The following is a 13,830-nucleotide window of genomic DNA, read 5'->3' on the forward strand; positions in this document are numbered from 1 at the left end:
TGTGTGCTGGTGGGTATTATCAGTACCTGCTCTTACTGTTATGTATGGATAACTGCACAATATAGCTTCCACTCTTATGAATGCAGCATTGAATGATTAATTCGTTCTTATTTTGGGGTTTATTACATATGTATTTTGTAGTGCTATAGAACTGGACAATAACGTGCTATCATAATAATATTTTGTTTACAAATTACCCTCTAAATCGTGTTCCAGACAAGCAAAGTTCCACGCAACAGTGATAAGGACAATTGCATTGATATGATTGATTTGTCCCCCTCAGGCCGCCGTCCGGTATCCCGGATGTGTTACCATGGAGACGGCGGGAAGTTTGTGCTGAGGGGGCTACAAGATGGAGAAATACCAGAAAATCCGGGTGGTCGGCAGAGGGGCTTTTGGGTGAGATACCTGGGCTGGAAATGTGATAACATATCAGGCAATACGGACGCTTACTGCTAGATGACAATATAACATGGCAGCACATAGGACCCCAATAACATCTGTGCTGCTGTCAGCTGCTGGTCTAGTGGGGAGAGAGAGCCAGTGTCGTCACACTTCCACCATGCACAGGGAATCGCTATATCTCTTACTGTTTATACATTTGTACATAAGAGTGGCATGTAACTCTATTTATTGCTGTAGAGATTATTACTAGGTGTGTTTGTCTTGCTTACAGAGAGTTTGTAGTTTCATCCTAATGCTTCATTCTAATGCAGCTGTTATATAAAAGAAACACATAAACCAGAAGACACACATAATCTATGTAAGTACATGTCAGACACTATCATCAGCTACTTATATAGTGCCATTAATTCCGCAGCGCTGTACAGAGAACTCACATAAGTCCCTGCCCCATTTTAGCTTACAGGCTAAATTCCCTAACAGACAGATCTGAGGTCAATTTAATAACAACCAATTAATACAGACATAGTTCTGCAACATCAGAGAGTCAAAGCGGTATATTTACTAAACTGCGGGTTTGAAAAAGTGGAGATGTTGCCTATAGCAACCAATCAGATTCTAGCTGTCATTTTTGTAGGATGTACTAAATAAATGACAGCTAGAATCTGATTGGTTGCCCAAACCTATTGTATGAATTGGGCTTATTGTCACAGTGTCATATAACAAATATTTGCTTCGTGCTTTCCTGGCTGGCATGAATTTACTAATTACTCTGCTATAACCAATTAATTTAGATAATATGTTGCTCTCTTGCTAAAAGAACAAAACATTTATTAAAAATTATGTGAAAAGGCCAAGTGAAACATTGGATAATAGTCTTATAATAGAGCATGAACATGTGCCACCTCTTTAGACAAGCTTAAAATATTCCCCTACCACCCTCTTAATCTCCTTAGGTTACCCTATTACAACCCTCTACAGAGCTAATATAAGACAACAACCCTCTGACCAACATAGTTGTGTGACTGAGCATGTAGCCCATTAAAGACTTTGTAACCTTTGCATTCTAGCTGGACAAATATTCAATATGATGTAGCACTTGCCCTTGTGTATCAAACCATTGTCTCACAGATTATAAGCTTGCGAGAAGGGCCCTCTTACCTCTCTATCTGTCTGTATTACCCAGTATTGTTTTATTACTGTTTGTTCCCAATTGTAAAGAGCTACGGAATCTACTGGCGCTATATAAATAAATGATGATGTGCTTCTGTTCCAGTCCGTAATTTGTACTTGCTTGTCTATAGGATTGTGCACTTATGCCTGCGAAAAGCTGACCAGAAGTTGGTGATCATTAAACAAATACCTGTGGAGCAGATGACCAAAGATGAGCGTCTTGCAGCACAGAATGAATGTCAAGTACTAAAACTGTTAAGTCACCCAAACATTATTGAATACTATGAGAATTTCCTGGAAGACAAAGCCCTTATGATTGCCATGGAGTATGCTCCAGGTGAGCGCCACAAGTTTTATCACGGAAAATTTACTGTAGAACAATACTGCAATTATTTCACTTTGCATACTTAGTGGGCTTAAGGAAAGCAGTAAAAAAGGAGTGAAAGGAGTGCACCTTGGTAAAACCATGTTGCATTGGAGGGGGAGGTAAATTTAATATGTGATGGCAGATTTATATTTGGGGGTAGGGCATGTCCTTGATCAGCTTTATATTTCAGTGTACAAAGCTAGTAAGTATTTGTGTGCAACATGAAAAAAAAGCCAGTTTTTAACTTATGTGTAAAATAATAAACTAATTTGCACCTCTTGAAGAAACATGATTTGTTCAGGAGAAAACTTACTCCTTTTTTTGCCTTACTTTCCTTAATGAATCAGGCTCAGTGTGTATAAGGCTGCTTACAAATGGCATTGTCCTCAGACTGTAGTACGCTAACATTGAACCTACTTAAATTCAATTTTTTTTATTTATTTCTGTTCTCTTTGTTTTGATTAATTATGAATGGAATTTAGAGTGCTGTTTTTTTGTATCATAGTAACATTGAGCTGCTGTCATGAGTTTGCAGAAACCTGCTCATACAGTATGTAGGATAGGAATAATTGTCCTCCATGCAGACATGATTATGGAGTGTTGTTATGAGTGTTGATCACATATGTATTTTCTTGCTGTCAATACTTGTTACAACATTTTGTGCATATGTCTCCATAGTGGATAAGTAGCCCTATTCTACTGCAGTGTGAAGACAATGATGTTTGAATGCATCACATTCCTAATCCTCTGACCTCAGATGTGCTGCATTGACCTCCCTGAGTTACTCTCTGCTTTATGACCCACCCAGCTTCACCTGCTGCCCCACCACTGAATTAGTAAGAGTTGCAATTAACCTTCCTCACATAGGGGTATATTCAATTGGCCACATTACTTTTAAAAGTAACGCGGCCTGTGCATTATTACCGCCGGCTTTTTGCTCGCAGCTCCCTGAGCTGCTAGCTGAAAGCCGGGTTCAAACTACCGTAATAACAGGAATAGTTTTAACCCGGCGGTACTTCGGGGGGGAATTGAATTCCCCCCATAGAGTATGCGCACATGTCTGGAGATAGTCAAGAGGGACACTTACCCCTCTTGGAGATATGCCACTACCAGAGAGCAGGACAACAGGGGCACTCATCCCTCTTGGAGATATGCCACTTCCAGAGAGCAGGACAACAGGGGCACTCATCCCTCTTGGAGATATGCCACTTCCAGAGAGCAGGACAACAGGGGCACTTATCCCTCTTGGAGATATGCCACTTCCAGAGAGCAGGACAACAGGGGCACTTATCCGTCTTGGAGATATGCCACTTCCATGGAGCAGGACAACAGTGGCGCTTATCCCTCTTGGAGATATGCCACTTCCATGGAGCAGGACAACAGTGGCGCTTATCCCTCTTGGAGATATGCCACTTCCAGAGAGCAGGACAACAGTGGCGCTTATCCCTCTTGGAGATATGCCACTTCCAGAGAGCAGGACAACAGGGGCACTTATCCCTCTTGGAGATATGCCACTTCCAGAGAGCAGGACAACAGGGGCACTTATCCCTCTTGGAGATATGCCACTTCCAGAGAGCAGGACAACAGGGGCACTTATCCCTCTTGGAGATATGCCACTTCCAGAGAGCAGGACAACAGGGGCACTTATCCCTCTTGGAGATATGCCACTTCCAGAGAGCAGGACAACAGGGGCACTTATCCCTCTTGAGAGATATGCCACTTACAGAGAGCAGGGCAACAGGGGTACTTATCCCTCTTGGAGATATGCCACTTCCAGAGAGCAGGACAACAAGGGCACTTGCCCTTCTTGGCAATATACTATCAATGCAATTATGAATGTGTCAATCGCTCACATATAAATGTTGGACAGCCCTAAGTGCACAAAAAAGTTAGCTGTCCTTATATATTTTTAGTATCACTATATTATTTATTAGGCTCAACATATGATACTTTTGATGCTGTGTTTGGACATCCCTATCCTTCTTGTTAAGTGGTTTTCATTATTGAATTATAAGTAATTATAGTCTGTGTCTTCTCATTTGCTGCTGGAAATATTGATACATAAATAAGATTAAAATATATATATATTTTAATAAGTGAGCATTTCTAATGGTTAACATGGATGAACTGTTGAATTTGAAAATACTGTAATTCTGTAATGATTTAGCTATTGCTTCTTCTATTAAAGGGACTCTAATCAGCTAATTGCTGATTGGTTGCTCTGGTTCAATTTTGCACCGAAACTCAGTGTTAGTTCATAAACCTTAGTGAGACTGTTTGCACACCGCCATGAGAGGTGCTCGGTGGTCCCTTCTGTCCTCTTTACTTTCCATCCTTCTACCCTCTAAAACACATGTCTGATAAGAAAGTAAAGTACGTCTACCTGCAGTATAGAAGGGGAGTGGGGCACACAGAGGTGGAGGGGAACATGATATTTTCAGTATATAAAGAAAACATTTCTGTACAAATGTTAATATAATTGTATTTACAATAAGATAAATCAAGGTCATTTTTTTGTTTTTGTTTTTCTTTAATATGGGTTAGTGTGCCTTTATTGCTTGGAATGCTGTAAGGCAAAGAGACAAATGATATTTGTTTTTTACTCTTATTTTATGTTTACTTTTTTACCACTTTATTTATGTATTGCCTTTATGGGTCACACCTAGACAGTAACTCGCTTGTTTCTCTTTTCTATGTGTGTCTCATTGTTATGTTTATTGTGATCTGATAAAACGACCGAAACCAACTTCTTAAGTAAATTCAGGTCAGCCACCAGTATGACTCAGATTGTTGACATAAGGACGGTCATTGTTTTGGAAGATAGATTCCACAATAATTACAGGAATGTGGCTTCATCTTGTTCTTTAATGACAGCTCTGTGTAAGTTCTAGCCACATTTGTGTCCTTGTTTCAGTACAAATGACTTCTTTTAATGCTTAATGTATTTGAACTAATGACTACTGATACCATTCAGTCATCTAATTCTCTTTATGTATGCAGTGGCACTATCAAAATATATCACTTTATTTATATCTCATATGGACGTATTCCATATGGGGTATTTGTAGTTCATTTTTACATTTTAGAATTTAAGGTGACTCTCTATGTTTACACATAAGTGAATACAGCCATTTGTTTGGCTGAACAATTTTGAGAAGGTAGCCTATCAATTAATTAGAAATTAATTACGTCAAGGATCCATCTCCATTCACAGGACTCAGAGGGCCATTATGCTTAATAATTATTTTTCTTTAAGAATGCATTTGTTTTACTTAGCTTCTATTGCTGACATCAACATGGGACCTGTCATGTCTGAGAGGTACTTTGTTCAAAAGTTATGGCTTGATAATGACAATTTTCTAAGTCTAATGTGGTACCTAGGTGGCAGTCTTCTTTGCAGTCCCAACTTCCAAAGCTTTCAGATCAGCTCTCTGTGCCCATGATACAGCTCCAATAGCAGACCACTTTTAAGCTTCTCCCACACGATGTGATTTTCAGAACTCCCTTAGTGGCAAATTGTGGACCGATTTAGTCTGATCTGGTCGTTTGGCATTTAGGCCAAACAACAGACAATGCCCACAATGGTCTATTTATTAACACATTCTGGTGCACAAATCCAACTGTACGCTACCCACGTGACTATCTGCAGTTGCTATACGTGCTAGACTGTGCAATCAAATCTGATTAGATTTTGAACTGACAGAATTATTGCTTGTGGTCCTTTTGGAGCAATATACATGTGGGAGACTGCAGTAGAAATAACATTAAGATAAATGGTAGCTGTTTTATCTGATCTACTTAAATAAAACTTCAAGTATCTTAAATAAGCTTTCTTGCTATTATATTTCATGTTTAGTGTTTTTTTAATATCCAACTTATCAATGTAAATCACTTTAACTTAATCATACAAATGTTGTTTGTTGCACTCATGCTATCAGTTTTGTAAACAATTACTTAATGACCTTTTTTGTAGCCTAGCTACATAATAGCATTTCTTCTTTGTAGGTGGTACATTAGCGGAATACATCCAGAAACGCTGTAATTCACTCCTAGATGAGGATACCATACTACACTTCTTCGTCCAAATCCTCCTAGCTCTATATCATGTGCACAACAAGCTCATCCTTCACCGGGACTTGAAAACCCAGAACATCCTGCTGGACAAACACCAGATGATTGTCAAGATTGGGGACTTTGGCATCTCGAAAATTCTCAGTAGTAAGAGCAAGGCTTACACTGTGAGTAACCTGAAAGCAATCCAGTTCCTTACCAAATGAATGGGAACATGTACTTATAAATGTTGTTTAGAACTGTTTCATAAAAAAATAGATCTTATATCTGGATATAGTAGACATGAGCAGGGTATTTATCAGTATAGGTGCCCCCTCCCATCTAAATGCCTTGTTGTTTTTCACTATGCTGTGAACAATAAGAAGATGCATAGTGTTATTAATTGCACAAATAGATTAAGATATATCACCAGTATGTTATGCAAATCTGTTGTTGAGACACAGCAAACCTATTCGCACTAATCACAAATCAATAATTCAGTGTGTTTGTACTTAATTTCTCTAACCTCTGAATAGTTAGTGTGAAACTTGCTTTTAATTATACATTATGGGCAGCACGTTGGCTTAGTGGTTAGCACTTCTGCCTCACAGCACTGGGGTCACGAGTTCAATTCCCGACCATGGCTTTATCTGTGTGGAGTTTGTATGTTCTCCCCGTGTTTGCGTTGGTTTCCTCCAGGTGCTCCGGTTTCCTCCCACACTCCAAAAACATACTGGTAGGTTAATTGGCCGCTATTAACATTTACCCCAGTGTGTGTGTGTGTGTGTGTATATTAGGGAATTTAGACTGTAAGCTCCAATGGGGCAGGGACTGATGTGAATGAGTTTTCTGTACAGCGCTGCGGAATTAGTGGCGCTATATAAATAAATAATGATGATGATTATTATTTTCTATATATTCGCTACAATTTAATACGTAACAGCCTGCTTAACTAAGGCAACTGTATTGCCAAGTCCCTTACAACTTACAACTAGATAGGGAAGGCTGTATCAAGGAGGGAGGGGCTATAAAGTACTAGTCATATAGCAAGGAACTCTCCTGTAATATAAGCTTTATGTGGAAAGTAACTATGGGGCACAAATCTGATATGTGTTATAGTTATACAATACTCCTAGTTTATACATGAAATAATAATATATGTTTGCATTTATTAGGTTACAATACTATATGTCTTGAAGTCACAGTTCTGAAATGTGCTCTTTTACTGTGGGAGTCATAAATCCCGGAATCTCCTTTTGAACTGGGTGAATTGGGAGTGACTCTTATGCACCTTAATCGCAAAGTCGGGGGAGAAACTGCCACTGCATGTTTTTTGAATTTCAGAGGTTCTCGCTGTCTTACTAACTTAAGGTCTGCGTCGGGGTCCCTATAATATAAAAGCTTTGCTGTGAATGTTCGAGGTGGAACCCAAGGCTGTAGAGGTTGTGTAAATGCAGTGTAGCCCCTTCAACCGCAAATCGTGAGTGAATGCCACTCTGCCATGTTCACAAGTGAGCCAGCTTTCCAGGAAAGTCTCCAGACTGGAACCTTCTGCTCTCTCCGGCAGCTCAATAAATCTTAAACAATTTCTTCTCAGCCTTCCCTCTAAATCCAACATGTTTTGTTTACATATATTTCTTTGTGAGACCAGATTAGAAATGTCCCCTTTCATGGGGGTGGTGATGTCTTCCACTGAGGAAATTCCCCCACTCTTTCCCTCGTTTTTTGAAGGTCCTGATGGATTAACAATAGGTCCACATGAACTTCTCTTATTCTGTCAGTGACATGTTGTTCAGAGGCAGTAATAGCCTAGTGGACTTGTAGTAGGAAGGAGCTTCCTCTGATGGTGGAGTTTCTCACTCTGCTGGGGTGGAGTCGCTGATGATTCTCCTGGGTTTTTAGCTGAGAAGACTGGGCACATCTTACCACCCTGGCTGCTTCGGCTACAGCTTGGCTGGTTTTGCCCATCATGACAGGATATATATTGTAAGGGAAATGTAGGTAGTGTCTAATGGAAACCTGTTGCTAAGTTTCAGGCATCAGCCATCCTTTATTAAGCAACACCTCTGATTATCATCCACAGCCAGTGAGGTGCCCTCTAACCTTGTGCAGTGTTTCAGGCACTCAAAGGATAACTAAGTTAAGCTGTTTGCTACGTGGTGGTTAACAAGCGCTTGTACTTTCATTCAGGAAGTCAGTGGAGGACGATCAATGCATTCGGCTTGCAATAAATGCCAAAAAACAGCGGGTAGTGTCAGAAAAATCGTACTAAAAAGCAACACTCCTGACAACAAGCATGAATACAATTTGGTATCATTATGTTGGAATCAGTGGGTTCCAATGTCACCTCCTATTACACTTGTAGCAATAGGAAAAGAAAAAAACCATAGTAAATGCATGTATTTTGGTGCCAGTGGTTATGAGGCCTAAAGAAACATAACCAGTGATAAAAGCAGAGAGGCCTTATGGGCTGAAAGTAATGCATAAGTTATAGCTAAATAATTTAAAGGCCAACTCCACCTAAAATGAAACATTTTATATTGGGTGAAATTAGGTGGCCTGAAATAAAATACAAAGGTTTTTCTTACTGGCGATGTCTGGATCTACCGATTTGTCAGGTGCGTAATGTGTCTGAGCAGGAAATGCTCTCTGTCTTAAGCTGGGTACACACTACATGAAACTTCCAACCATGCGATAGTTTTACCAACTTTCTCCACGACAGAAAAAAATAAAAAGCCCCGATCAGCATGCTGATAACTGTGTACACACTAGAACGATTTACCTTCAGATCTTTGTGTGTCTCATACATGTGACAGGATCCCTGGCTGCTCTCAGGGGTGAAAGGTCTGCACTGAAGTCCTGGCTTTCTGCAGTTTGTCACGCTGTCAAGCAACTTTCTAGTTCCACCGGGTTAGCTGCAGCAGTGAAGGACAAGAAGAGAGAGGGGCAGCTGGAGGAACTGCATGCATCTGAACAGAGTGACAGGTAGCTGTGACAGCTGATCGGTAGGTGATTGGAACAATATTATTTAACATGCCGACCAACTAAATGAAACGACAATCGGATACGTGGGACGACTGTCGTTCAGCTTGTAAGCATACACACTGAAGCCATATCTGGCCGAACAGTCGTTTATCAGGTGATTGGCCCGAAAATTGGCTGAAAAAACATCAGTGTGTACCCAGCTTTAGTTTGGGTTGTCTACGCCCCTCTACTGTGAACTATGAGCTTTGATAACACTGAAGATGGCTCGTTTGAACAAGTAGGAGGATCAGATTGTTATATCTATCAGGAGCTACTCACTAGTTCCAATGACTGCCAATAACACTATATTTTTCATTTTGGATGGAACTGGTCTTTAAGCGATGCACCAGCCATATATTAACATTAGAGTGTAGACTGTCAAATTCTCAGGGATACTGAATGGAACCAGCCAATAAGAACTGGACACAGCTGATTTCTTTGTAAACAGATAAACCTAAGCCACAGCTTATTTAAATGCACTGCTAGGACTAAACGTGATAGGGAGCTTGCAGCCACAGACCTGTCATGTTGAATGGTTGGGGGGGTACAGCTCGCCTGGCCTAGAATGCAGCGTGTGTGACGTGCATAGATGCAACTGCCCAATGGCAAAATTCTATCTAGATATTGTATTCATATGTTGGCACCTCAGATATCAGACTGCAGTATATATTCCCTCATTATTAGTAACTTGACCCCTTCAGCAATATAACAGCATAGTTTCCTTTCATATTGTTTAGCATATTATTTCCTGTGAATGCTAAGTTTCTGCATATTTATGTATAGTTTGACTTACCTCTCAAGTTTCTGAAATTTCTCATGGTTTCAGCTATACACAAGAAACACAATACTGCAGGAACTCATGGTCGTCATCTGCAAACTGAGAAGTTCATTATTATGTCATTATATTCATTGTTGTTATTAGGAGTGCATATAATAAAACATTGGCTGGCATCTAATTGTAACAAACACTCTTATAATACATACATACTAATAAAAAAAAGACATAGTCCAAGAAGAGGGAATAACACAGCATGACCTTTAATGTCTCATAATAATAGCCTCATGCACAGTTGTCATTTCAGGCTGCTCAGACAATTTGGTCATGGTATAGCATTAACCACCCTTTCCTCCTCTAAAAAATGGAATCAGTTTTATTGGGTGGGCAATGATAGTAAACTGCCTGATGACAGCATTGCAGTGGGTTCCTTGTAATCCGGATGTTCATTTCATGTGGGGGTTCTGTGATCCGGACGTTCGGTTCATGTGGGGGGGCTCTGTTATCCGGTCGTTTAGTTCATGTGGGGGGGCACTGTGATCCCGTCGTTTAGTTCATGTGGGGAGCTCTGTGATTCGGACATTCGCTTCATGTCTGGGGGGCTCCATGTGATCAAGGGGTCTATTTATCAAGGATTTTTCCTGTGTTAAACACCCGAAAACAACAGTTTTCGGGTGTTTACTGTGAAATCACTATGTATTATTGAAGCATCGCAGCAGATATCTCAGATCTGCTGCTTTGCATTTGCTATAGTTTTTCTGAGCACTCCCCATAACAGTGTATGGGAAGTGCTCAGAACCGCTATGTATGAAAGTCTATTTAGAGAAACTTTTCTCTTTTTTTACATGTTAATGTACCCCATCTGAAGCTGGCGCCATCTGAAGCTGGCGTACATTAACATATCTGAAAACTTTTGCGCTGTCCAGCTCTGCTCAGCGCATGTGTGGAGGGATCATGTGATCACTCCCTGTCAATCATCCTGCAGTTTGCCGTCCAGTATGCTAGTGCGCATGCACCAACTTTTCAGTCGGTGCATGCGCACTAACAAAAAAGGAAAAAAAAAGAGAAAAAAAAAAAGAGAAGATCATCGCAGCCTTTAAACTTGAGAAAAGACTGCGATGATCAGGTGAGTCACTTCTCAGGGACAGCAGTCTATCGGCACTGCTGTCCCTGAGAAGTTTTTTAATAAATAGCCGTTACTTTTCAATCCTTATCCAGGAGATAAGGATTGAAAAGTATCAAGTGAAAAAAACGAAGGGTCATAAATAGACCCCCAAGTCTTTCAGTTTACGTGCAGAGCCACCTTGACCATAAATTTGGTCCATCAATGATCAGGCCAAACTTCCTCTTGTGTGTGAGCCTACATAAATCATTTCATTATAAATTCACACAAGCCGGTGGTCTATTTTCAATGTCTGAAGGTCCGGGCATATTTTCAGGTTTCATCGCTTTTACTATTATATTAATAACTCTTGTAAAGATATTTCAGAAAACCTCAATTGATTCTGAATAAATGACAGTGTGTATCTGATAACTATACCTTTGTAGTAAAGCTTGCTCATAAGTCTGTGCCCACTCCACTTTAGGTAAACAGATCTTGGTATTCACCGCTAACATGGATAATTACTCCATAAACAAGGTGGTATTGTGTACAGCTGTGTACTGTCCAGGACCTGCTTAGTCATCCAGAATTCCTTTATTTGCAGTGTTCCTAGGATTGCTTTGTTAAACAACTAGAAGATAGTGGCCGGTAAAAGGTATATATTTTGGTCATGTTCATAAAAATGTGTTTTTAGTTCCCTTTCTTTATGATTTTCTCAGCTTACAAATTGGGCCCGGAAATCTTCCCATAGATATCTTCTGCCACTGATTCTTTAAACCAGACTGTAAACATTTTAGTTCCAATAAACATCCAGTAAACAACTAATACATGTGCAGATTAATGGAATTTCTTTTGATTTTTCAATAGGTGAACAGCCTTTATCACCTGTTTTGCTACTGTGCATTTGCATATTGGTACACTAAAACACATGCTAGTGATAGTAATAACAATGGCATTTTTAAAAGCAATGCCATTAGTAAAATGACAAAAAAAATATTTTAAAGGCTGCATGGGAAATATCACCAAAACTGAAACTTGGAATTTTTTATCATTCATTTGTAACCAGGTGATTATAGTCTTTGTAAGTCTGGGCCTATGTTTCTCTCCTGTCATTAATCCGTCAGTGCTGATGATGGCTCCAGAATCCCACATCAAGAAGGCTGGGTGTAAAGAGCAAGCTTTGCATATATTTACTTTCCTAGTGCTCTGATTCAGCTGTGCTCTGTGTACTTTGACCTCCTAAGTCAGTGAACATGCAGAGGCTGTCATCAATGCTTCTCCCAAATATAGACTTAAACTGACAGCTTCTTACTAATGTGTTTTATTTATTGACATATATATTGTGTCTGCTTGTTGTGCACTGTGGGCTAAATTTACAAACTGATATAAATCCCATTCAGGCAAAGGACTGTTATGCAGTGATGGATCCTGGATTAGAAAATAATCAAATAACTGTTATATTGGTGCAGGGGGAGCTGAACTTGCATGATTTAAGCTTTTCATCATCTAGCAAGCTTAGGCCTTTGTTTATTACTTAACACTCTCCAGATGTCACTAACATGGCAAGATCAATGTTATTCACAGCTTCATAATTATTCTATGACAAGATAGCTATGTTACCTTTTTACATACATTTAGGGGCAGATTCAGTTAGCGGCGAGGTGACATAATGGGTCCCTGGGACAGTCCGCGGAGGCACATCGTGCTGGAGTTTTTACTAAAATCTCTGCTCATTTTCCCTCGCATCCTATGTAGATGCGAGGGAAAATGAGCAGACTTTTCTGTACCATATTAGCCGGCAAAATGCGCGACCAGACAACGATTCAATGACTGGCCGCACTTCGTGGCTAATTGAATCTGCCCCTTAGAGTGTTCATTTAAATATGAAAAATAAATGGCCAATGTACTAGCACAAACTTGTATGCTGACTTTATCATATTAAGAGGAAACATTAAGGCACCTTATTTCAGAGGTGGAGTACTGCCTACCTCAGGCTGAACAGGGGGAGGGAGAGCACAGGGAACAGATTGAGCTCTGGAAGCTAGGGTAGGTGGTTATGGAACAAGCTGGGGTGAAATAACGTAAGGCTTAACGGTCTACATGAAAAAATGAAGGTCAGTGCCCAAGAGGCCTTGGTTGACTGGCTTCCCGCAATATCAATCCAACTTTTATTAAAGGGCACATAGGGTTCAACATGCTCGTTCCCACTGGACACCCCAGCTAGACCATTGGCCCAGGTCCTTAACGTTAGCTACCAAGATGCACTTAACAGAGCTGCTAGAGATACCTGTAGCCTCAGTCATAGTGGAAATCACACTTCATTCTACCCAGTCTACTCATTACTCCTGCAGAAACAGAGAGGACTTTTATGCAGTAAAGTGGAGCAAGGACATTATATGTAAATAGAGGTTGCAAATAATTTTTGGGCTGTCACAATAACTGTTTGAAAACAGCTCAAGGAGGATGGTGCTACATGATGGATTCCGGCTGAACTTCTGGCACTTCACAACCTTCAGACTTTATTAATCACGCAACTTCTACAGGCGCCAGCCTACCCAAGCAGTTTATGCTTGGACCACTAGTGCCACACAAAAAATTTTGAATTCTTACATTTAACTAGTTATCACCACTACCGCACTGCACATGGGTGTTGGGAAGATCCCTAGGGCTTCAGCACCTTTCTGTTCTTTTTGAGGAGGGTGTGAGGGAGGGGGGGCCTAGGGAATTCAGGCCAAGCTGAACAAGCTGGTGCTGTGTAAAATTATTACAGAGGGACCCCATGCTGCAGGTTTCACCAGTCTGTCATGGCGTAGTGCTGTTTGCCGGTGGACCCCGTGATGTTCATCCCCCTGAAATTGCTTTAACCAGCTCAACCTATGAACTCTGGTGCTTTGATCACATTTGGGGGACATAGTATTTGCTGAAAAGGTCCATGGT

General features: G+C 40.4%; 1 protein-coding gene across 1 annotated transcript in view; it reads left to right on the plus strand.

The window, feature by feature from the left end:
• Window positions 1–318: 318 nt before the first annotated feature.
• Window positions 319–13,830, plus strand: part of NEK8 (NIMA related kinase 8) — a 50,450-nt gene continuing 36,938 nt past the window's right edge. The window contains exons 1-3 of the mRNA XM_075196826.1: window positions 319–399; window positions 1,707–1,912; window positions 5,948–6,180. Of these exons, the coding sequence (XP_075052927.1) occupies window positions 353–399; window positions 1,707–1,912; window positions 5,948–6,180 (486 nt within the window). The 5' untranslated portion in view covers window positions 319–352. The remainder of the gene's footprint in view (window positions 400–1,706; window positions 1,913–5,947; window positions 6,181–13,830) is intronic.

This window comes from Mixophyes fleayi, chromosome 2 (genome assembly GCF_038048845.1).
Source record: "Mixophyes fleayi isolate aMixFle1 chromosome 2, aMixFle1.hap1, whole genome shotgun sequence".
Lineage (NCBI taxonomy): Eukaryota > Metazoa > Chordata > Amphibia > Anura > Limnodynastidae > Mixophyes > Mixophyes fleayi.